This window comes from Pseudophryne corroboree, chromosome 4 (assembly GCF_028390025.1).
Source record: "Pseudophryne corroboree isolate aPseCor3 chromosome 4, aPseCor3.hap2, whole genome shotgun sequence".
NCBI classification, from domain to species: domain Eukaryota; kingdom Metazoa; phylum Chordata; class Amphibia; order Anura; family Myobatrachidae; genus Pseudophryne; species Pseudophryne corroboree.
In genome coordinates this window covers 234,540,681-234,566,314 of record NC_086447.1, presented here as the reverse complement: position 1 = coordinate 234,566,314, position 25,634 = coordinate 234,540,681, and the positions used below count along the sequence as shown (strand labels likewise).

Here is a 25,634-nt window from a genome sequence, read left to right as displayed (position 1 = left end):
GTGTAGAAAGGCCACCGGCCCTTTAAGGGAAGCTGTACTCTGCTGGAAGCTGAGCTGGAAGCAGGTAATGTTGTAGCTGGAAACAGATGAATCCACAATGGATTGGAGAGTCAGGCTACACCGCAGGTGGAATGCTGGTGCGGGTCTCTATGGTGGAAGTCTTGAGACAGGAGCTGGAACCTGGAAGACAATCACAGGAGAGAGACAAACAGGAACTAGGTTTGACAACCAAAGCACTGACGCCTTCCTTGCTCAGGCACAGTGTATTTATACCTGCAGCAAGGAAGGGATTGGCTTGGCAATTATGCAGATTAAAAATACTGACAACAGATTGGAGGAAATGATCAGCTGACAGAATCCAAGATGGCTGCGCCCATGCAGACACTTGGAGGGAAGTTTGGTTTGTAATCCATGTGGTAATGAAAACAGTAATGGCGGCGCCGGCCACTGGAGACAGGAGACGCCAGGCTGACAAGTGCACATCCAACCACGTGGACACAGCGGAGGCCGCGGCTGACGTAATCGCCACTCTGACACTCTGCATGCAGAAGCTCAGGGACGGCGGCGGAGGCCGCGGGAGACGCCATGCCAGATGTAATAAGGCGTTACTGTGACAGCGTCTCAGAGGGACAGGAGAGGATGCAGGAATGTGAACATTAGGATAACAGATGGGACCCGGTCCTGGAGCGCTGAGCCAGCCTTAGGAGGCATCTGATGGGTAAGAAATGGCGTCCAGATACCCGGATCGTGACACTGGGTACCTGGTGGCATAATTAACTACCACCAATATGTATTGGTGCCCTCGAGCAGATATTTCCACTGGCCTTATCAGATCCATACCAATCCACTCAAAAGGTACGGAAATGATAGGGAGGGGTACCAGTGGAGCTCTAAACTCTGTCCGTGGGGCTGTTCTCTGGCAGACTGTGCATTCCTGACAATACCTCTTAACGGAAGCATAGATGCTGGGCCAAAAGAACCTTAACTGGATGCGTTGGAGTGTTTTCTCCTCCCCTAGATGGCCACCCCACAAATGTGTATGGGCAGCTTCTAACACCAATCGCTTCAGTTTTCGGGGGAACCAAGAGCTGATCTACCCTTTTCCCTTGTAAAGTAGCGACACAATATAGCAAGTCATTTTTCAAAACAAAATATGGTACATCCCCTGATGGTAAAGCATTAACTACCCTGCCGTTAACAGTCTCAAAGGCGTGTACCAAATTGCTGTCATCGCGTTGATCTCTCCCAAAGTCCTGCAGTGATATCTTCTCACCAATTGGGATCCAATGGGCCTCGGACTCACTGCCGGTATCTACCAGGGCCCAAATCTCCCGATTTTCCACCTGTACCTGCACCCGGAATAGGGAGGACTCTGCTTGGGAAACCCCAGCCGCCACCATGCTGACCAACGGCCGAGCCGTTTTCCCCACACTGCAATCCATTGGCTCACCCTGTTTTGGGCAGTCCCGCCGCACATGACCAGGCTCGCTGCACTCAAAGCACACCGAGGGTGGTTGAGCCTTCGGTTTAACTACTGGGACCTGAGTTCTGGATTTGGATGTTGGCCCGTATCCTGACATGGCTTTATTCAGCTTTCCCAGCATCAGGTGCCGCTCAATCACCACTGCCAACTCCTCAAATGTCTGGCGGTCAGCTTGAAGGGCCCACTGCTGCACCGAGCGGTCTAACACCCGCATAGCCTGGTCCAGTGCGCTTACTTCCACAATCCTTACTGCAGAGTTCTTATCTGGCTGTAACCAGGCCCTTGCCAGTCGGGCTAGTTTGGTCAGCTGAATCCTGGGAGGCCCAGAGCCCTCGAGCCGCCAGTCATGGAATTCTTGAGCTTTGCTGGGCCCCGTCACTCCAATCCTATCCAGTATAGCCTTTTTCAGGCCAGGATAGGAGCGTGCCTCAGCCACAGTCATGTCCACATATGCCCGCTGTGCCTCCCCTGTTAAACAGGGAGCAAGCCTGTCAGACCATTCCTCTGCAGGCTATCCCAACCACGTGGTCGTGCGCTCAAACGTGCAAAGGAATGCCTCTATATCATCCGCTGGGGTGAGCTTCAGTAGCCTTTCCCGCTCTGGCTCAGATTTTTTTAGCGCTTTTAACTCATCACACAACATTTGAATTTGAGTTTGCTGTCTTTCAGCCTTGGTTCGTTGGGCCTCATGTAACATTTGAATCTGGGTTTGTTGCCCAGCTGCAAGTTCAGCAAATTGTTTTAGCAATTCCTCCATATTGCCTTTTAAGGACAAATCTAGGAGGTTTCATATAATGTGCCAGGCTTATAAAACAGTCCAAGCCGACACCCGCCTGCTTTGCTGGCTATTTAACACATAACAGCAAATGCTATGGCCCTTTAAGGCTGCCACTTGCACTGCATAACCAGAGAAAAAGAAAAGGAAAAAACTTGCAGTTTAAACACAGGTATGCTTACCCACATTTTCTGCTGTACACCGTGTCCTTGCTCGCATTCTCCACCACTTGTGACAAGGATCACACACACGGGAACTCAGATGAACATTTTCGGTGTTTATTTGGAACAGCAGGTCAGCACACAGCAAGTTACATCCATATGCAGTTGGTGTTACAGGCAGTAGCATACAGGCACTTTCAGCATAGCAGACTCTTGATAGGCTCCAGTGGCCCCTAGTCTAACCCACACACCCCGGCCTATCACCTGGACACTAACTGCCATCAGGAACAAGGTGACGCTGCCCTGGAAACTCTTACATCAGGAAATCCCAGGTGCTGCTGATCACACACCTGGGATTCTGCTACTGCTTCCAAAATCTGGTCTGGATCCTCCACATTACTTTAAGATGGAAACATGCTGTCTGCCACAAAATATATATATGTGTGTAAACTCCAATGGCGGCACTCAGGATGATGATGAAAAATACACAATACAAAAGCTTTGCAGGCTGCAAAGCTGTTGTATTGTTTTTTTCATCATCATCCTGAGTGCCGCTGTTGGAGTAATATATATTACATGCAGCACCACCAGCTGTCTTGTGGAAGACACCAGGAGCAGTATTTATCAAGAACCCTTTGAGTGCCAAAGCTGAGAGCTATATGTATATATAGTGTATATACAGTTCTGTGCAAAAGTTTTAGGCAGTTGTGGAAAAAATGCTGCAAAGTGAGAATGCTTTCAAAAATACAGTAAGTGTTAAAAATTTGTTTTTATCAAATAACAAAATGAAAAGTGAAAGAATCAGTATTTAGAGTGACCACCCTTTGCCTTCACAACAGCATCAATACTTCTAGGTACACTTGCATACAGTTTTTGAAGGTACTCAGCAGGGAGGTTGTTCCAAACATCTTGGAGAACTAACCACAGATATTCTCTGGATGTAGGCTTGCAGACATTTTTGTGTCTCTTCATGTAATCCAAGACAGACTCGATGATGTTGAGATCAGGCTCTGTAGGGGCCATATCATCACTTGTTCTTCTTTACGCTGAAGTTAGTTCTTAACGACATTGGCTGTATATTTAGGGTTGTTGTCCTGCCGCAGAATAAATTTAAATCCAATCAGACACCCTTCCTGATGGTATTGCATGATGGATAAGTCAAATTGGAGTTGGACATTTCTTCTCTTCTCTTAAATTTTTGATGATGGTTAAGTCTCCTGCCTGAGAAATACAGGCATGTTTTTATTCATCATTTAATACCATCAGGGAGGCGTCTTATTAGCTCCAAATTTATTCTGCAGCAGGACAACATACCCGAACATACAGCCAATGTCATTAAGAACTATCTTCAGCGCAAAGAAAAACACTGAGTCCTGGCAGTGATAATATGGCCCCACAAAGCCCTCATCTCAACTTCATTGAGTCTGTCTAGGATTACATAAAGAGACAGAAGGATCTGAACAAGCCTACAGCCAAGGAAGATCTGTGGTTAGTTCTCCAAGATGTTTAAAATAACCTCCCTGCCAATCTCCTTCAAAAACTGTGTGCAACAGCGCCGTAATTACGTGTGTGCCAGGTGCCCCTGGCACACAGCCCAGTCGCCCTGAGGGTGCAACAGGCAGCGGCTTGTAATGAGTCAAATTGATTCATTACAAGCCGCCTCTGCTGTGTTGGTTACACCGCGCTGGAGAAGCCAGAGGCAGGGAAGGAGAGTAGCAGCGCCGGAGGCAGGGGAGGAGGAGGAGGAGGAGGGAGGGGGACTGGAGCCGCAGCAGCACTATGTAATTGGTAGTGGTGCCGCTGCAGCTGTCCCTCTCCTTCCGCATTGGCTGCCCACCGCCGCTGTGAATGCTGGGATGCGCTTCGCTTCGCTCATCGCAGCATTCACAGCAGCGCCAGGCAGCCAATGCGGAAAGAGAGGGACAGCTGCAGCGGCGCCTCTTCCAATTACATAGCGCTGCTGCGGGTCCAGTCCCCCTCCCTCCTCCTCCTTCCCCCCTGTCCGGGATCTGCCAGCACAGAGGAGCCTGACTGCCGGCGGGGAGAGATTGTAAGTATCTATCGATCTATCGATCTTTCGATCTATCTGTTATGTCTGCCGCAATGTGTAAAAAGGGGGATGCTGTCTGCCGTAATGTGTAAAAAGGGGACTCTGCAGTAATGTGTAAAAAGGGGGACGCTGTCTGCCGTAATGTGTAAAAAGGGGGACGCTGTCTGCCGTAATGTGTAAAAAGGGGGATGCTGTCTGCCGTAATGTGTAAAAAGGGGGACGCTGTCTGCCGTAATGTTTAAAAAGGAGGTGTTGTCTGCCGTAATGTGTAAAAAGGGGGGCGCTGTCTGCCGTAATGTCTAAAAAGGGTACGCTGTCTACCGTAATGTGTAAAAAGGGCACGTTGTCTGACGTAATGTGTAAAAAAGGGGACGCTGTCTGCCGTAATGTATAAAAAGGGGGACGCTGTCTGCCGTAATGTGTAAAAAGGGCACGCTGTCTGCCGTAATGTGTAAAAAGGGGGACTGTCTGACGTAAAGTGTGAAAAGGGGATGCTGTTTGCCGAAATGTGTAAAAGGGGCTCTACCTGGTGTAGTGGCGCTACTGTGCATCGTAATTTGAATAATGGAGACCACTGTGCACCGTAGTATGAATTGGTAATATTTTGTGGCCACGCCCCTTCCCCATGAAGCAATACCCCTATATATTTTTTGCGCGCCTATGGCACGCACGGCCCCTATCTTGCATAGAGGGGGGGTCGCCAATGCCATTTCTTGCACACAGCGCTAAAATGCCTAGTTACGGCACTTGTGTGCAAGTGTACCTAAAAGAATCATTGCTGTTTTAAGGCAAAGGGTAGTCACACTAAATATTGATCTGATTTAGATTTCTCTCCAGTTTACACACTGTGCATTTTGTTCATTGATAAAAAGAAACTATTAACACTTCAATTTTTTTAAAGCATTCTTACTTTGCAGCATTTTTTCCACACCTGCCTAAAACTATTGCACAGTACTGTGTGTGTGTGTATATATATATATATATATATATATATATATATCTATCTGTAAAAAGATCAGAAGTAGTGCCTCCTAGTGTAGTATATTCTAATAGTAATTCAATATCAACACCAAATGATAGCACCCTAATAATGAAGGTGTACCAAATGCGGTGGATAAAACCACTTTAGATGCGCAGGTGAGACTGCTCTCATCACCTACTGTATAAATGGTATTGTGACACCATGGATAAATTCCTTAAGGGTTCTCCCCACAGCTCCTCCACTTTAGATAAACAATCTTAAACATGAGGAGGAATAAGAACGGGCACAATAGTGTAACTCATTTACACCATATAATAAGATAAAAACAACAATATATAAGCAATACAATATTTGAAAACAAATGAGACCTATCTGGCAGAGAACTCCCCAAGTCCTCAATGTCCCATTAGCCAAGAGGGTAGCGGTACAGTTATCAACGTGTTTCATCCTTTTGCCAACTGCTGGACTTTATCAGGAGAATTATATATACAGTGCATCTAGAAAGTATTCACAGCGCTTCACTTTTTCCACATTTTGTTATGTTACAGCCTTATTCCAAAATGGGATAAATTAATTTTTCCCTTCAAAATTCTACACACAATTCTCCATAATGACAACGTGAAAAAAAAGTTAATGCAAATTTATTACAAATAAAAAACCTAAGAAATCACATGTACATAAGTATTCACAGCCTTGTACAGTGTGTACAATTTTGAGAGAAAAAAAATAATTTATTCCATTTTGGAATAAGGCTGTAATATAACAAAATGTGCAATGTCAGTAGACATTTCTACACCGCAATCTAGTTTTGTTCAGGTTTGCTGTAATGTACTGGTAGCATTAGGTTAGGCTGCATTGAGTAGGAGTCAGTGCTTTGCCAAACCAATTAAAATCACTGTTTGAGAGCTGTACAGTCCTGTGCCAGTGCTGCCTCATGTAAGGAAAATAGCTAAACATTCCCGAGATGTGATGTCAGAGCAGCAAAAGCAAATAGGAATTGCTTGTCTACAAGAGCAAGGCAGAGATTTTTTTTTTTTTTTTAAATGAATAAGTTACATTATACTGTACTTGGGAAAATATCCCTGTAAGAAAAACGACCCACACACTCCTCACGAACAACAACCACTAAATGATCAAAGCCAGGATTAACCCTGACTACCTTTCACCACCCGTCAATTACTGGGAAAAATACACTTTATTATGAAAACCACTTACTAATACTATATGTAAGTTCTGCTACATAATCTCTCTTATGATTTCCATATGTCCTGATTTTCCCAGGAAATGTTTTCCTTCCACAGCTTTACCCGTAATTGTGATTTATAATGCTTGTTCTCCCATAATTAACATCCCAGATGACCCACACTCACAATATAAGCAATTGCATATAAGCATTAGTTTCTGTTTAATATTATGTGGAAATCACTACTTTTGTAGCCTGAAGCAAATGGTCACGTGTGTTCTGATTTATGTCCTGATTTTTTTAAATCTTAAAATGAGAAGAACAATACATATGTGTACAAGAACCACTGTAAACTAGTTCAGTCGCGTAAAAGTGCTGTGACCAACTTCTAGTTAACCTTATTAATTCACGAAGAGCATTTTGCACAAACACTATAGAGATTTATGCTGGAATAGGCCTTTTGCAGAAGTGAGAAGTGCAAGTTTCCAATTTTGCCATTTGGCATCTGTGCTGTGTAATATACATAAATATTCTTTGTGCCCTGCCCGCACCCCTTTCCCCCCAATATTTCAATCAGCCTCAGAGCTGGACACTGTGGGATGTTTCCTGTATAATAAGTAGACAACAAGCATAATTCCCCCTACTATAGGGAAAAACAACCATTTGCATTAAAATCGGTAGGCTGCATATAGGTACAGCCCTAAAAACTAGAGATGAGCGCCTGAAATTTTTCGGGTTTTGGGTTTGGTTCCGCGGCCGTGTTTTGGGTTCGACCGCGTTTTGACAAAACCTCACCAAATTTTTTTTGTCGGATTCGGGTGTGTTTTGGATTCGGGTGTTTTTTTCAAAAAACCCTAAAAAAACAGCTTAAATCATAGAATTTGGGGGTCATTTTGATCCCATATTATTATTAACCTCAAAAACCATAATTTCCACTCATTTTCAGTCTATTCTGAATACCTCACACCTCACAATATTATTTTTAGTCCTAAAATTTGCACCGAGGTCGCTGGATGACTAAGCTAAGCGACCCTAGTGGCCGACACAAACACCTGGCCCATCTAGGAGTGGCACTGCAGTGTCACGCAGGATGTCCCTTCCAAAAAACCCTCCCCAAACAGCACATGACGCAAAGAAAAAAAGAGGCGCAATGAGGTAGCTGACTGTGTGAGTAAGATAAGCGACCCTAGTGGCCGACACAAACACCGGGCCCATTTAGGAGTGGCACTGCAGTGTCACGCAGGATGTCCCTTCCAAAAAACCCTCCCCAAACAGCACATGACGCAAAGAAAAAAAGAGGCGCAATGAGGTAGCTGACTGTGTGAGTAAGATAAGCGACCCTAGTGGCCAACACAAACACCGGGCCCATTTAGGAGTGGCACTGCAGTGTCACGCAGGATGTCCCTTCCAAAAAACCCTCCCCAAACAGCACATGACGCAAAGAAAAAAAGAGGCGCAATGAGGTAGCTGACTGTGTGAGTAAGATAAGCGACCCTAGTGGCCGACACAAACACCGGGCCCATTTAGGAGTGGCACTGCAGTGTCACGCAGGATGTCCCTTCCAAAAAACCCTCCCCAATCAGCACATGACGCAAAGAAAAAAAGAGGCGCAATGAGGTAGCTGTGTGAGTAAGATTAGCGACCCTAGTGGCCGACACAAACACCGGGCCCATTTAGGAGTGGCACTGCAGTGTCACGCAGGATGTCCCTTCCAAAAAACCCTCCCCAATCAGCACATGACGCAAAGAAAAAAAGAGGCGCAATGAGGTAGCTGTGTGAGTAAGATTAGCGACCCTAGTGGCCGACACAAACACCGGGCCCATTTAGGAGTGGCACTGCAGTGTCACGCAGGATGTCCCTTCCAAAAAACCCTCCCCAATCAGCACATGACGCAAAGAAAAAAAGAGGCGCAATGAGGTAGCTGTGTGAGTAAGATTAGCGACCCTAGTGGCCGACACAAACACCGGGCCCATTTAGGAGTGGCACTGCAGTGTTACGCAGGATGTCCCTTCCAAAAAACCCTCCCCAATCAGCACATGACGCAAAGAAAAAAAGAGGCGCAATGAGGTAGCTGTGTGAGTAAGATTAGCGACCCTAGTGGCCGACACAAACACCGGGCCCATTTAGGAGTGGCACTGCAGTGTCACGCAGGATGTCCCTTCCAAAAAACCCTCCCCAATCAGCACATGACGCAAAGAAAAAAAGAGGCGCAATGAGGTAGCTGTGTGAGTAAGATTAGCGACCCTAGTGGCCGACACAAACACCGGGCCCATTTAGGAGTGGCACTGCAGTGTCACGCAGGATGTCCCTTCCAAAAAACCCTCCCCAATCAGCACATGACGCAAAGAAAAAAAGAGGCGCAATGAGGTAGCTGTGTGAGTAAGATTAGCGACCCTAGTGGCCGTCACAAACACCGGGCCCATTTAGGAGTGGCACTGCAGTGTCACGCAGGATGTCCCTTCCAAAAAACCCTCCCCAATCAGCACATGACGCAAAGAAAAAAAGAGGCGCAATGAGGTAGCTGTGTGAGTAAGATTAGCGACCCTAGTGGCCGACACAAACACCGGGCCCATTTAGGAGTGGCACTGCAGTGTCACGCAGGATGTCCCTTCCAAAAAACCCTCCCCAATCAGCACATGACGCAAAGAAAAAAAGAGGCGCAATGAGGTAGCTGTGTGAGTAAGATTAGCGACCCTAGTGGCCGACACAAACACCGGGCCCATTTAGGAGTGGCACTGCAGTGTCACGCAGGATGTCCCTTCCAAAAAACCCTCCCCAATCAGCACATGACGCAAAGAAAAAAAGAGGCGCAATGAGGTAGCTGTGTGAGTAAGATTAGCGACCCTAGTGGCCGACACAAACACCGGGCCCATTTAGGAGTGGCACTGCAGTGTCACGCAGGATGTCCCTTCCAAAAAACCCTCCCCAATCAGCACATGACGCAAAGAAAAAAAGAGGCGCAATGAGGTAGCTGTGTGAGTAAGATTAGCGACCCTAGTGGCCGACACAAACAACGGGCCCATTTAGGAGTGGCACTGCAGTGTCACGCAGGATGTCCCTTCCAAAAAACCCTCCCCAATCAGCACATGACGCAAAGAAAAAAAGAGGCGCAATGAGGTAGCTGTGTGAGTAAGATTAGCGACCCTAGTGGCCGACACAAACACCGGGCCCATTTAGGAGTGGCACTGCAGTGTCACGCAGGATGTCCCTTCCAAAAAACCCTCCCCAAACAGCACATGACGCAAAGAAAAATAAAAGAAAAAAGAGGTGCAAGATGGAATTGTCCTTGGGCCCTCCCACCCACCCTTATGTTGTATAAACAGGACATGCACACTTTAACCAACCCATCATTTCAGTGACAGGGTCTGCCACACGACTGTGACTGAAATGACGGGATGGTTTGGACCCCCACCAAAAAAGAAGCAATTAATCTCTCCTTGCACAAACTGGCTCTACAGAGGCAAGATGTCCACCTCATCATCATCCTCCGATATATCACCGTGTACATCCCCCTCCTCACAGATTATCAATTCGTCCCCACTGGAATCCACCATCTCAGCTCCCTGTGTACTTTGTGGAGGCAATTGCTGCTGGTCAATGTCTCCGCGGAGGAATTGATTATAATTCATTTTAATGAACATCATCTTCTCCACATTTTCTGGATGTAACCTCGTACGCCGATTGCTGACAAGGTGAGCGGCGGCACTAAACACTCTTTCGGAGTACACACTTGTGGGAGGGCAACTTAGGTAGAATAAAGCCAGTTTGTGCAAGGGCCTCCAAATTGCCTCTTTTTCCTGCCAGTATAAGTACGGACTGTGTGACGTGCCTACTTGGATGCGGTCACTCATATAATCCTCCACCATTCTTTCAATGGGGAGAGAATCATATGCAGTGCCAGTAGACGACATGTCCGTATCCGTAATCATTGTCAGGTCCTTCAGTCCGGACCAGATGTCAGCATCAGCAGTCGCTCCAGACTGCCCTGCATCACCGCCAGCGGGTGGGCTCGGAATTCTGAGCCTTTTCCTCGCACCCCCAGTTGCGGGAGAATGTGAAGGAGGAGATGTTGACAGGTCGCGTTCCGCTTGACTTGACAATTTTCTCACCAGCAGGTCTTTCAACCCCAGCAGACTTGTGTCTGCCGGAAAGAGAGATCCAAGGTAGGCTTTAAATCTAGGATCGAGCACGGTGGCCAAAATGTAGTGCTCTGATTTCAACAGATTGACCACCCGTGAATCCTTGTTAAGCGAATTAAGGGCTCCATCCACAAGTCCCACATGCCTAGCGGAATCGCTCCGTGTTAGCTCCTCCTTCAATGTCTCCAGCTTCTTCTGCAAAAGCCTGATGAGGGGAATGACCTGACTCAGGCTGGCAGTGTCTGAACTGACTTCACGTGTGGCAAGTTCAAAGGGCATCAGAACCTTGCACAACGTTGAAATCATTCTCCACTGCGCTTGAGACAGGTGCATTCCACCTCCTATATCGTGCTCAATTGTATAGGCTTGAATGGCCTTTTACTGCTCCTCCAACCTCTGAAGCATATAGAGGGTTGAATTCCACCTCGTTACCACTTCTTGCTTCAGATGATGGCAGGGCAGGTTCAGTAGTTTTTGGTGGTGCTCCAGTCTTCTGTACGTGGTGCCTGTACGCCGAAAGTGTCCCGCAATTCTTCTGGCCACCGACAGCATCTCTTGCACGCCCCTGTCGTTTTTTAAATAATTCTGCACCACCAAATTCAAGGTATGTGCAAAACATGGGACGTGCTGGAATTTGCCCATATTTAATGCACACACAATATTGCTGGCGTTGTCCGATGCCACAAATCCACAGGAGAGTCCAATTGGGGTAAGCCATTCCGCGATGATCTTCCTCAGTTGCCGTAAGAGGTTTTCAGCTGTGTGCGTATTCTGGAAACCAGTGATACAAAGCGTAGCCTGCCTAGGAAAGAGTTGGCGTTTGCAAGATGCTGCTACTGGTGCCGCCGCTGCTGTTCTTGCGGCGGGAGTCCATACATCTACCCAGTGGGCTGTCACAGTCATATAGTCCTGACCCTGCCCTGCTCCACTTGTCCTCATGTCCGTGGTTAAGTGGACATTGGGTACAGCTGCATTTTTTAGGACACTGGTGACTCTTTTTCTGAGGTCTGTGTAAATTTTCGGTATCGCCTGCCTAGAGAAATGGAACCTAGATGGTATTTGGTACCGGGGACACAGTACCTCCAACAAGTCTCTAGTTGGCTCTGCAGTAATGATGGATACCGGAACCACGGTTCTCACCACACAGGATGCCAAGGCCTCAGTTATCCGCTTTGCAGTAGGATGACTGCTGTGATATTTCATCTTCCTCGCAAAGGACTGTTGGACAGTCAATTGCTTGGTGGAAGTAGTAAAAGTGGTCTTACGACTTCCCCTCTGGGATGACCATCGACTCCCAGCAGCAACAACAGCAGCGCCAGCAGCAGTAGGCGTTACACGCAAGGATGCATCGGAGGAATCCCAGGCAGGAGAGGAATCGTCAGAATTGCCAGTGACATGGCCTGCAGGACTATTGGCATTCCTGGGGAAGGAGGAAATTGACACTGAGGGAGTTGGTGGGGTGGTTTGCGTGAGCTTGGTTACAAGAGGAAGGGATTTACTGGTCAGTGGACTGCTTCCGCTGTCACCCAAAGTTTTTGAACTTGTCACTGACTTATTATGAATGCGCTGCAGGTGACGTATAAGGGAGGATGTTCCGAGGTGGTTAACGTCCTTACCCCTACTTATTACAGCTTGACAAAGGGAACACACGGCTTGACACCTGTTGTCCGCATTTCTGGTGAAATACCTCCACACCGAAGAGCTGATTTTTTTGGTATTTTCACCAGGCATGTCAACGGCCCTATTCCTCCCACGGACAACAGGTGTCTCCCCGGGTGCCTGACTTAAACAAACCACCTCACCATCAGAATCCTCCTGGTCAATTTCCTCCCCAGCGCCAGCAACACCCATATCCTCCTCATCCTGGTGTACTTCAACACTGACATCTTCAATCTGACTATCAGGAACTGGACTGCGGGTGCTCCTTCCAGCACTTGCAGGGGGCGTGCAAATGGTGGAAGGCGCATGCTCTTCACGTCCAGTGTTGGGAAGGTCAGGCATCGCAACCGACACACTTGGACTCTCCTTGTGGATTTGGGATTTCGAAGAATGCACAGTTCTTTGCTGTGCTTTTGCCAGCTTGAGTCTTTTCATTTTTCTAGCGAGAGGCTGATTGCTTCCATCCTCATGTGAAGCTGAACCACTAGCCATGAACATAGGCCAGGGCCTCAGCCGTTCCTTGCCACTCCGTGTGGTAAATGGCATATTGGCAAGTTTACGCTTCTCCTCCGACAATTTTATTTTAGGTTTTGGAGTCCTTTTTTTACTGATATTTGGTGTTTTGGATTTGACATGCTCTGTACTATGACATTGGGCATCGGCCTTGGCAGACGACGTTGCTGGCATTTCATCGTCTCGGCCATGACTAGTGGCAGCAGCTTCAGCACGAGGTGGAAGTGGATCTTGATCTTTCCCTAATTTTGGAACCTCAACATTTTTGTTCTCCATATTTTAATAGGCACAACTAAAAGGCACCTCAGGTAAACAATGGAGATGGATGGATACTAGTATACAATTATGGACCGAGTGCCGACACAGAGGTAGCCACAGCCGTGAACTACCGTACTGTACTGTGTCTGCTGCTAATATAGACTGGTTGATAAAGAGATGTCGTAGTATGTATGTATAAAGAAGAAAAAAAAAAAAACCACGGTTAGGTGGTATACAATTATGGACGGACTGCCGAGTGCCGACACAGAGGTAGCCACAGCCGTGAACTACCGTACTGTACTGTGTCTGCTGCTAATATAGACTGGTTGATAAAGAGATGTCGTAGTATGTACGTATAAAGAAGAAAGAAAAAAAAAACCACGGTTAGGTGGTATACAATTATGGACGGACTGCCGAGTGCCGACACAGAGGTAGCCACAGCCGTGAACTACCGTACTGTACTGTGTCTGCTGCTAATATAGACTGGTTGATAAAGAGATGTCGTAGTATGTATGTATAAAGAAGAAAAAAAAAACCACGGTTAGGTGGTATACAATTATGGACGGACTGCCGAGTGCCGACACAGAGGTAGCCACAGCCGTGAACTACCGTACTGTACTGTGTCTGCTGCTAATATAGACTGGTTGATAAAGAGATGTCGTAGTATGTACGTATAAAGAAGAAAGAAAAAAAAACCACGGTTAGGTGGTATACAATTATGGACGGACTGCCGAGTGCCGACACAGAGGTAGCCACAGCCATGAACTACCGTACTGTACTGTGTCTGCTGCTAATATAGACTGGTTGATAAAGAGATGTCGTAGTATGTATGTATAAAGAAGAAAGAAAAAAAAACCACGGTTAGGTGGTATACAATTATGGACGGACTGCCGAGTGCCGACACAGAGGTAGCCACAGCCGTGAACTACCGTACTGTACTGTGTCTGCTGCTAATATAGACTGGTTGATAAAGAGATGTCGTAGTATGTATGTATAAAGAAGAAAGAAAAAAAACCACGGTTAGGTGGTATACAATTATGGACGGACTGCCGAGTGCCGACACAGAGGTAGCTACAGCCGTGAACTACCGTACTGTGTCTGCTGCGACTGGATGATAAATAATGATATAAAAAATATATATATATCACTACTGCAGCCGGACAGGTATATATATTATATAATGACGGACCTGCTGGACACTGTCTGTCAGCAGAATGAGTTTTTTATAGAATAAAAAAAAAAACACCACACAAGTGAAGTCACACGACGAGTGTTTAACTTTTTCAGGCAATCACAATATAGTATACTACTAACTATACTGGTGGTCAGTGTGGTCAGGTCACTGGTCAGTCACACTGGCAGTGGCACTCCTGCAGCAAAAGTGTGCACTGTTTAATTTTAATATAATATGTACTCCTGGCTCCTGCTATAACCTATAACTGGCACTGCAGTGCTCCCCAGTCTCCCCCACAATTATAAGCTGTGTGAGCTGAGCACAGTCAGATATATAATATATACATAGATGATGCAGCACACTGGGCTGAGCAGTGCACACAGATATGGTATGTGACTGTCTTGTACTCCTGGCTCCTGCTATAACCTATAACTGGCACTGCAGTGCTCCCCAGTCTCCCCCACAATTATAAGCTGTGTGAGCTGAGCACAGTCAGATATATAATATATACATAGATGATGCAGCACACTGGGCTGAGCAGTGCACACATATATGGTATGTGACTGAGTCACTGTGTGTATCGTTTTTTTCAGGCAGAGAACGGATATATTAAATAAAACTGCACTGTCTGGTGGTCACTGTGGTCAGTCACTAGTAAACTCTGCACTCTCTTCTACAGTACTCCTAAGCTCCAGTAAATCAGGTCAATCTCTCTCTCTCTCTCTCTCTCCTAATCTAAATCACTGTACTCCCTAACAGCTGCTCCCCGTCCCCAATCCTCCCCACAATTATAACTAAGTCACTCAGTCTTTACTCTTTTCTACTATAACGGAGAGGACGCCAGCCACGTCCTCTCCCTATCAATCTCAATGCACGTGTGAAAATGGCGGCGACGCGCGGCTCCTTATATAGAATCCGAGTCTCGCGAGAATCCGACAGCGTCATGATGACGTTCGGGCGCGCTCGGGTTAACCGAGCAAGGCGGGAAGATCCGAGTCGCTCGGACCCGTGAAAAAAAACATGAAGTTCGTGCGGGTTCGGATTCAGAGAAACCGAACCCGCTCATCTCTACTAAAAACAGAACTTTTATTTGTAGGTTGAAGGGTCACTGTTAACGATTCATTATCCATTAACACTTGATTTTAAACCAGTCTCAAGGCTCTGCCAAATCTAAAGACACCTCTTGATTTCTTTTCACCTGTTTCAGTAAGTTAGAAAATAAGAGTATAGAAGGAAATAGTTTATTTAAGTGTCCACAGCTGTAATTATGTGCGTTCTTTGGTTTTATGTGCTCAAATTGTTCTTCCCTTTTTCTGTCCAGGGACATCTGTCGTCAAGACGAACAGTGTGACTATTACTTTAGCATTGATGCCGATGTGGTGGTGATAAACCCAAAGATTTTAAAATTGCTTATTGAACAAAACAGGTTAGTAATTTTGTATATTTCAAGCACTGCAGTGTATATAGGTATAGTCATCTTTTGCAACCCTTTTTTTCTTCTGGTGCTCATTTACCTGTGTTTGCCGACAGCGAATGCTTTGGGGAAGCCTGCCAACATTCAATAACTTCATGACTCTATAACAACCCAAATAACAACCATGTTTGACATGTAGGGATTAATTAAACTGTGGGTGAATGGTGCAAATTGCCGTTTAAATAGAGGCAATGGCAGCCCATCTCACACCCTTCGCCCGGCCGATTTGCACCCTGATTCACTCAAAAGTGCTCTCTACCCTATGGGGTAGCAAACACTTTTCAGCAAGATCCTGCTGCCATAAAGCAGCATATTCGGCAAGGAGAGTCCGCTTGCCATAAGTTGAATTCCCCCCGTATTTTCACTGGCATCCATGCTTTAGTTTCTTAAAAAAAAAAAAAAAAGCCTAGTAGAGGGTAAAATATTACCTTCCAGGTGTATTACTGTCAGAAGAATATCCTCTCACATACTCAGGGCTGGCTTAATAATGGGGTGGATGGAGCTGCAGCTGCAGGCCTCCCCATTAAAAAAGGCCCACGGGATCCCCTGCTGCTGTAGACAGGATAACATTTTTTCCTGCTACAGCAGTCTGCCACCAGCTGCCCGAGTCGCCGCCGCTTACACACGCCCCCCAGCCAGCAGCCGCAGCCTCCCTTCTCCCCCCTCACTGGTGGATGAAATGCCGCGGCCATCAACTGTATGTGGCGGCGCAATGAAAGGGCTCACTAGCTCTGTTCTCTCTGCTGCGCTGCATATGCAAAATGTCAGGACCTACCCCGCCACCACCGCGCCCTGAAAGAAGCAGGAGGCACCGTGAGAGCTCCCCGAAGGCCTGAGACTGGCAGGATGATTGATCGTCCTGCTGAGTTGAGGTGAGGCGTCAATTCCAGCTCCCAGCCTGGCTGCTGCGCTGCTGACATTAATAATAATTGTGGCACTGACTTTCAATAATAGGATTTTGATAATCTACCGGTAAATCCTTTTCTCCTAGTCCGTAGAGGATGCTGGGGACGACATCAAGACCATGGGGTATAGACGGGATCCGCAGGAGACATGGGCACGCTAAAGAATTTTCATAGGGTGTGAACTGGCTCCTCCCTCTATGCCCCTCCTCCAGACCTCAGTTGTAGGAACTGTGCCCTGGGAGACTGACATTTCGAGGAAAGGAATTACTTAACTAGTGGCGAGATATCTACCAACTCACACCCTCAACCATGCCGCACACATGGCATTCAACATAACACACGCCAACAGGCATTAACCAATTGCAGCAACATATTGAAACCAAGATAACACAACTTGTGTAACTCTAATAACTAAACTGCAGGTAAAGTACGCACTGGGACGGGCGCCCAGCATCCTCTACGGACTAGGAGAAAAGGATTTAGCGGTAGGTTATCAAAATCCTATTTTCTCATACGTCCTAGAGGATGCTGGGGACGACATCAAGACCATGGGGTCTATACCAAAGCTCCAGTACGGGCGGGAGAGTGCGGATGACCCTGCAGCACCGATTGACCAAACTTTAAGTCCTCATCGGCCAAGGTGTCAAACTTGTAGAACTTAGCAAATGTGTTTGACCCTGACCAAGTAGCTGCTCGGCAAAGTTGTAATGCCGAGACCCCTCGGGCAGCCGCCCAGGATGAGCCCACCTTCCTAGTGGAGTGGGCCTTTACCGACGTCGGCAATGGCAATCCAGCCGTAGTATGAGCTTGCTGAATCGTATTTCTACTCCAACGTGCAATAGTCTGCTTGGACGCAGGACAGCCAATCTTGTTGTGATCATACAGGACAAACAGAGCCTCTGTTTTCCGTATACGAGCCGTTCTAGCAACATAGATTTTCAAAGCTCTAACCACATCTAGAGACTTTAGGGTAAATTTTATAAAATGGAAGTTCTATTTTAGATGGGATGTTGCCCATAGCAACCAATCAGATTCTACTTCTCATTTATAGCACCCTCTAGAAGATAATACCTGGAATCTGATTGGTTGCTATGGGCAACATCCCATCTCAAATAGAACTCTCATCTTAGTATATCTACCCCTTTGAATCAGTGAACGTGTCAGTAACTACTGGCACTACAATAGGTTGGTTTATGTGGAAAGAAGAAACCACCTTTGGAAGAAAATGTTGGCGAGTTCGCAACTCTGCCCTATCTTCTTGGAAAATCAGGTAAGGGCTCATGTGAGACAAGGCCCCCAATTCAGACACCCGCCTTGCGGATGCCAGTGCCAAAAGCATCACCACTTTCCAAGTGAGAAACTTCAACTCTATCTTTTGTAGAGGCTCAAACCAATCAGATTGAAGGAACTGCAATACCACGTTAAGGTCCTATCACTGACCTGGTCGAAGGGTGTTGTGGACTCGGGGCTTCTTCCGGTGACTGGGAAGAGGAACCGCTACTGGGTCACAATAGAGATGGCCGGATGTAGGTCTTCTTCATACAGGATGAAGACGGTAAGCAGGAAGCACGGAGGAATGCTTGAAGGTCTCCTGAAAAACAAGACTAGTAAAAGTGCTAAGTGCTGAGGTACAGAGGTGCTGGTGTTATTGAGGTACTGAAGGCACTGAGATGCTGGAGGTGCTGAGGCACCGAGGTACTGAGGTTCTGTGGTACTGAGGTGCTGAGTTTCTGTGGTGTTGAGGCACCGAGGTGCTGAGGTTCTGTGGCACTGAGGTGCTGATGGCGCTCAGGCGCCTTGGTGGCACGGAGGTGCGTGATGGCGCTCGGGCGCTTGGAGGCACGGAGGTGCTTGATGGCGCTTGGAGGCACGGAGGTGCGTGATGGAGCTCGGGCGCTTGGAGGCACTGAGGTGCTTGATGGCGCTCGGGCGCTTGGAGGCACGGAGGTGCTTGATGGCGCTCGGGCGCTTGGAGGCACGGAGGTGCATGATGGCGCTCGGGCGCTTGGAGGCACGGAGGTGCATGATGGCGCTCGGGCGCTTGGAGGCACGGAGGTGCGTGATGGCGCTCGGGTGCTTGGAGGCACGGAGGTGCTTGATGGCACTCGGGCGCTTGGAGGCACGGAGGTGCTTGATGGCGCTCGGGCGCTTGGAGGCACGGAGGTGCGTGATGGTGCTTGGGCGCTTGGAGGCACGGAGGTGCGTGATGGTGCTCGGGCGCTTGGAGGCACGAAGGTGCTTGGAAACACTGAGACACTGGAGACACAGGTATACTGGAAGGCACAGCGGAAACAGGAACAAGGGAGCTCTGGAGATCACGGCTTCTGACAGGCAGAATGATGATACACAGGCGCCGGCTCCCTGCTCGGCGTCTGGCTTTGAACCTCCCGCCTTAGTCTGATTGGCGGAGCGGGCAGATGACGTCAGCCCCGCTCCGCCTACCTAATCCAGAACAGCATGGCGGCGCCCTTGCTCTGGGAGCCGCCGGAGAGACCCGACGCCGGACCCCCGAGGCCGCCGGAGGAGAGAGACGCCAGGCCATCCAGGACACCCGCAGAGGTAAGCGCGGCCGCCGCTGCCCGCGGGGTGTGACAGTACCCCCTCCTCCAGGAGTGGCCCCTGGACACTTTCCGGGTTTAGTTGGATGTCTGGAATGGAAGATCCGAACCAGTCGGGGAGCCATTACCTCAGTAGCATTGATCCAACTTCTCTCTTCAGGACCATAACCTTTCCACTCTACCAAGTACTGTAGTTTTTTATGAAAATAACGAGAGTCAAGAATAGCTTTGATTTCAAATTCTGTCCCAGCTTCAGACACTGTAGTAGTTGGCCTAGGAGATGCTGAGTGGAACCGATTTAGAATGAGGGGGCGGAGGAGAGAGACGTGGAAGGAGTTTGGAATTCGAAGGTGGGAAGGCAACTCCAATTTGCAAACGACCGGGTTCAAGATTTGCCGCACTGAGAAAGGACCAATGAACATTGGGGCAAATTTCATGGTGGGTACTTTCAAACGAAGATTGCGGGTAGAGAGCCATACCTTGTCACCAACCTTATATTGAGGAGCTGCTCGTCGTTTCCTATCCGCAAAGAATTTATAGCGACCGGAAACCCTCTTAAGATTGGCATGAACTCGGCTCCAAATTTGAGTGAAATGTCGGAGAGTTGAAGCTGCAGCAGGAACTTCTTCTGGAGGACAAATGGGCAACTCCGGAACTTGGGGATGAAATCCATAATTAATAAAGAATGGAGACTCACCAGTAGAAGAATGATAAAGATGGTTGTGGGCAAACTCAACCCACGGCAACAACTCCACCCAGTTATCTTGAGAAGGGGAAAGGTAAATACGGAGAAAAGTCTCTAGATCCTGATTGACGCGTTCAGTTTGCCCATTAGTCTGTGGATGGTAAGCAGAAGAGAATTTGAGCTTAATTTGTAGAGTTGAACAGAGGGCTCTCCAGAATCTTGCTGTAAACTGTACTCCCCGATCTGAGACTATTTCCAGAGGTAACCCGTGCAGGCGGAAATGCTCTTGGATAAATAACAGGGCCAACTTGGAAGCGGAGGGTAATCCGGTCAACGGAACAAAATGTGCCATCTTAGAGAATCGGTCAATGATCACCCAAATGGTGTTATGACCCTTAGAGAGCGGTAATTCAGTAACAAAGTCCATCGAGATATGAGTCCAAGGCCTTTTAGGAATGGATAAAGGATGCAACAAACCCGCAGGCGGCAGACGTGGAGTTTTGTGCTGAGCACATTGAGGACACGAATTGACATACTCTTGAACATCTTTTTTCATAGTGTCCCACCAGTATGATCTTCGCAGAAATTCCCACATTTTCTGAACTCCCGGATGACCAGAAAACTTAGAAGTATGTGCCCACTGCAACAGTTTCGGTCGAAATTTAACTGGTACCGACATTCTTCCAGGAGGAGGACCCAACCTAGTGGGAGCTGCAGAAATAGAGATGGGACTGAGGATTAATGCCTTCCCCATTGTATTCTCCTCATCAGAAGCCATCACTGAACGGGATAGGGCATCCGCCTTGGTATTTAGAGTTCCAGCCCGATACTTGATGATAAAGGAAAATCTGGTAAAGAAGAGCGCCCATCTTGCCTGACGGGGGTTCAAACATTGGGCCGTCTTTAGATACAGTAAATTCTTGTGGTCCGTAAAAATTGTAATTAAGTGTTTAGCACCCTCCAGAAGATACCTCCATTCTTCCAACGCAGATTTAATTGCCAGTAGCTCTTTGTCTCCGATGGTGTAATTTAGTTCAGCAGGGGAGAACTTGCGAGAATGAAACCCACACGGATGCAACTTCCCATCTGAGGCGTACTGCGAGAGTACAGCACCTATGCCTACCGTGGAAGCATCAACCTCCAAAAAGAATGGTTTTAGGAAATCTGGCTGCTGAAGTACGGGAGCAGATATAAAGGCGGTCTTCAACTGTTTGAACGCTGCTACTGCTTCAGAAGGCCAATTGCTTGGGTCAGCCCCTTTCTTAGTCAGAGCCGTAATAGGTGCCACGATGGTAGAGAAACCTCTTATAAATTTCCGATAATAATTTGCGAATCCTAGAAATCGTTGCACTGCTTTTAAGGAAAGAGGTTGAGTCCAATCCCGGATGGCCGAGAGTTTCTCCGGATCCATACGCAATTCAGTTCCAGAAATAATGTAGCCCAAAAATGAAATAGAAGGAACCTCAAAGGTGCACTTGGAGATCTTGCCATAAAGATGATTCTTGCGCAACCGATGGAGTACTTCTTTAACCTGTAGTCGGTGTTCAGAAAGATTCTTTGAAAAAATCAGAATGTCATCCAAATAGACTACTACATTCAGATACAACATATCCCGAAAGACTTCATTAATGAATCCTTGAAAGACAGCGGGGGCGTTGCTGAGGCCAAATGGCATTACCAGGTACTCATAATGCCCGTCTCTAGTATTGAAAGCCGTCTTCCACTCATCTCCTTGTCGAATACGTATCAAGTTGTATGCTCCTCTTAAGTCAAGCTTAGTAAATACTCGAGCTCCACGCACTCTATCAAAAAGCTCTGTGATGAGCGGCAGAGGATACTTGTTTTTAATGGTGACTTCATTTAAACCACGATAGTCAATGCATGGTCTCAGCCTTCCATCTTTTTTCTTTACAAAGAAGAAGCCAGCTCCCGCTGGAGAAGTGGAGGGATGGTTGAACCCCTTCTGCAAATTCGACTTAATGTACTCTGACATAGCTTGTGTCTCTGGAACCGACAAAGGATAAGTGCGACCTCGGGGCGGCATTTTCCCAGGAATGAGCTCAATGGGACAGTCCCAAGCCCTATGCGGAGGTAATTTATCAGCCGCCTGTTCCGAGAAGACATCTAAAAATTCTCGATAAGCCTCAGGAACTAACTCCACGTCCAACTTGGCCGATGCACGGAGTGGAACGACAGGAGTAAGACAATTCAATCGGCAGAAAGGACTCCAAGAAATTATTTGTGTCGACACCCAGTCGACATGAGGGTTGTGTAGCCTGAGCCAGGGAAGACCCAAAACGAGATCATGAGACATTTCCTGAATAACTAGAAACTTCAGTTGTTCACGATGTAAAGCTCCCACTTGTAGCTGAATTGACTCAGACTGACTCGTAATCAAGGCGTTAGGAATTTGAACACCGTTAATGGCTGTAATAGTAATAGGTCGCTCGACCAACTGTAATTTCAAACCCAAACTCTGGGCGCAGGGGAGAGAAATAAAATTCCCCGCAGCACCTGAATCCAAAAGAGCCATAACGGTTTTGACTTCTGTTTTAGTAGACAAAGATACTGAGAGTAAACAGTCCACTTCTGGAGAAGATTGAGAAACCACACCCAGCTTGACTTCCCCGGAACAGGCTAGGATTGCCCGTTTCCCGGGCGAGCTTTGCAAGACTTGAGGAAGTGATCCGCGGCTCCACAGTAGAGGCAAAGTCTGTTCTCACGCTGACGCTGTCGCTCTTCTGGAGACAGTCGAGACCGATTAATCTGCATGGGTTCGTCTGGAGCTGTCGTAACCGATGGTTTAGACGGAGGAGCCCGGAATCTGCACCGATCAGACCGAGAACGTTCGCCAACTCGTTCCTGCATGCGGAGATCCACTTTCACACAGAGCGAGATCAACTGCTCCAAAGAATCTGGCAAATCTCTTGTAATCAATTAGTCTTTAAGACGGTCGGACAGCCCGTTCCAGAAAGCGGCTCGTAAGGCATCATTATCCCAGCGTAATTCGGAAGCTATGGTCTGAAAATGAATCACATACTGACCCACTGAACGAGAGCCTTGTCGAACTCTGAGAAGATCTGAAGAGGCAGCGGCCGTTCTGCCAGGCTCATCAAAGATCCTGCGGAAAGATGAGATGAAATTAGTGTAGCTGGAAACCAAAGGATCAGATTGCTCCCATAAAGGAGACACCCATTCCAGCGCTGAACCCTCAAGCAAGGAAATAATGTATGCTACTTTGGATCGATCCGTGGGAAAGTTGTGTGCGAGGAGTTCAAACTGCACCTCGCACTGGTTAAGAAAACCACGGCAATTCTTCGGGTTGCCGTTGTAGCGAGAGGGAGTGGGAAGCTGAAGGCGTGACCTGGTACCGGACACTGCGTGAGCATTATCAGGAATGACTACCGGAGTGGGTACTGGAGCTGGAACCGGAACTACTGAAGCCAGGGAAACCTGAATTTGATCCAACCTGCCGGATAGTTCTTGGAGATACCGCATCACCTGGTTTTGCGCCGCTTCCTGACTCTGAACACGGGAAACCAGATCTTGGATGGCACTTGCTTCTGGGTTCCGATTCCCCGGGTCCATGTGGCCTGTGTATACTATCACTGACCTGGTCGAAGGGTGTTGTGGACTCGGGGCTTCTTCCGGTGACTGGGAAGAGGAACCGCTACTGGGTCGCAATAGAGATGGCCAGATGTAGGTCTTCTTCATACAGGATGAAGACGGTAAGCAGGAAGCACGGAGGAATGCTTGAAGGTCTCCTGAAAAACAAGACTAGTAAAAGTGCTAAGTGCTGAGGTACAGAGGTGCTGGTTTTATTGAGGTACTGAAGGCACTGAGATGCTGGAGGTGCTGAGGCACCGAGGTACTGAGGTTCTGTGGTACTGAGGTGCCGAGGCACTGAGGTGCTGAGTTTCTGTGGTGTTGAGGCACTGAGGTGCTGAGGTTCTGTGGTACTGAGGTGCTGAGGCACCGAGGTGCTGAGGTTCTGTGGCACTGAGGTGCTGAGGGCGCTCAGGCGCCTTGGTGGCACGGAGGTGCGTGATGGCGCTCGGGCGCTTGGAGGCACGGAGGTGCTTGATGGCGCTCGGGCGCTTGGAGGCACGGAGGTGCGTGATGGCGCTCGGGCGCTTGGAGGCACGGAGGTGCTTGATGGCGCTCTGGCGCTTGGAGGCACGGAGGTGCTTGATGGCGCTCGGGCGCTTGGAGGCACGGAGGTGCTTGATGGCGCTCGGGCGCTTGGAGGCACGGAGGTGCTTGATGGCGCTCGGGCGCTTGGAGGCACGGAGGTGCGTGATGGCGCTCGGGCGCTTGGAGGCACGGAGGTGCGTGATGGCGCTCGGGCGCTTGGAGGCACGGAGGTGCTTGATGGCGCTCGGGCACTTGGAGGCACGGAGGTGCTTGATGGCGCTCGGGCGCTTGGAGGCACGGAGGTGCGTGATGGCGCTCGGGCGCTTGGAGGCACGGAGGTGCGTGATGGCGCTCGGGCGCTTGGAGGCACGAAGGTGCTTGGAAACACAGACACTGGAGACACAGGTATACTGGAAGGCACAGCGGAAACAGGAACAAGGGAGCTCTGGAGATCACGGCTTCTGACAGGCAGAATGATGATACACAGGCGCCGGCTCCCTGCTCGGCGTCTGGCTTTGAACCTCCCGCCTTAGTCTGATTGGCGGAGCGGGCAGATGACGTCAGCCCCGCTCCGCCTACCTAATCCAGAACAGCATGGCGGCGCCCTTGCTCCGGGAGCCGCCGGAGAGACCCGCCGACCCGACGCCGGACCCCCGAGGCCGCCGGAGGAGAGAGACGCCAGGCCATCCAGGACACCCGCAGAGGTAAGCGCGGCCGCCGCTGCCCGCGGGCTGTGACAGGTCCCATGGTGCCCCTGGAGGCACGAATGGAGGCTGGATGTGCAGAACCCCTTTCACGAAGGTCTGAACCTCTGGAAGAGAGGCCAATTGTTTTTGGAAGAACACGGACAAGGCCGAAATCTGAACCTTGATTGATCCCAATTGTAGGCCCGCCTCCACACCATCCTGCAAAAAATGGAGAAAACGTACTAAGGGAAACTCTTCCGTAGGAGCTTTCTTGGATTCACACCAAGACACATATTTTCTCCAAATACGGTGGTAATGTTTCGACGTTACTCCCTTTCTGGCCTGAATAAGGGTGGGGATGACCTCCTTAGGAATACCCTTCCTGGCTAGGATACGGCGCTCAACAGCCATGCCGTCAAACGTAGCCGCGGTAAGTCCTGGTACACGCATGGCCCCTGCTGCAGCAGGTCCTTCCGAGGAGGAAGAGGCCGAGGATCTTCTATGAGCAACTGCTGAAGATCTGGGTACCAAGCCCTCCTTGGCCAGTCTGGGGCAATGAAGATCGCTCGAACCCTTGTTTTTCTTATGATCCTGAGTACTTTTGGGATCAGCGGAAGTGGAGGGAAGACATACACTGACGGAAAAACCCACTGGGTCACCAGTGCATCCACTGCTACTGCTTGAGGGTCTCTTGACCTGGAACAGTATCTCTGAAGCTTCTTGTTGAGATGGGACGCCATCATGTCTATTTGAGGAACTCCCCAAAGACTTGTCACCTCTGCGAAGACTTCTTGGTGGAGGCCCCACTCTCCTGG

The 25,634-nt window shown here is 48.4% G+C and overlaps 1 protein-coding gene across 2 annotated transcripts in view; it reads left to right on the top strand.

Annotated features, from left to right (window-relative positions):
- PLOD2 (procollagen-lysine,2-oxoglutarate 5-dioxygenase 2) overlaps positions 1-25,634 on the top strand; it is a 246,394-nt gene that overhangs the window by 174,546 nt on the left and 46,214 nt on the right. For both annotated transcript variants that reach the window (XM_063915969.1, XM_063915968.1), the window contains exon 11: positions 15,699-15,803. In XM_063915969.1, the coding sequence (XP_063772039.1) occupies positions 15,699-15,803 (105 nt within the window). The remainder of the gene's footprint in view (positions 1-15,698; positions 15,804-25,634) is intronic.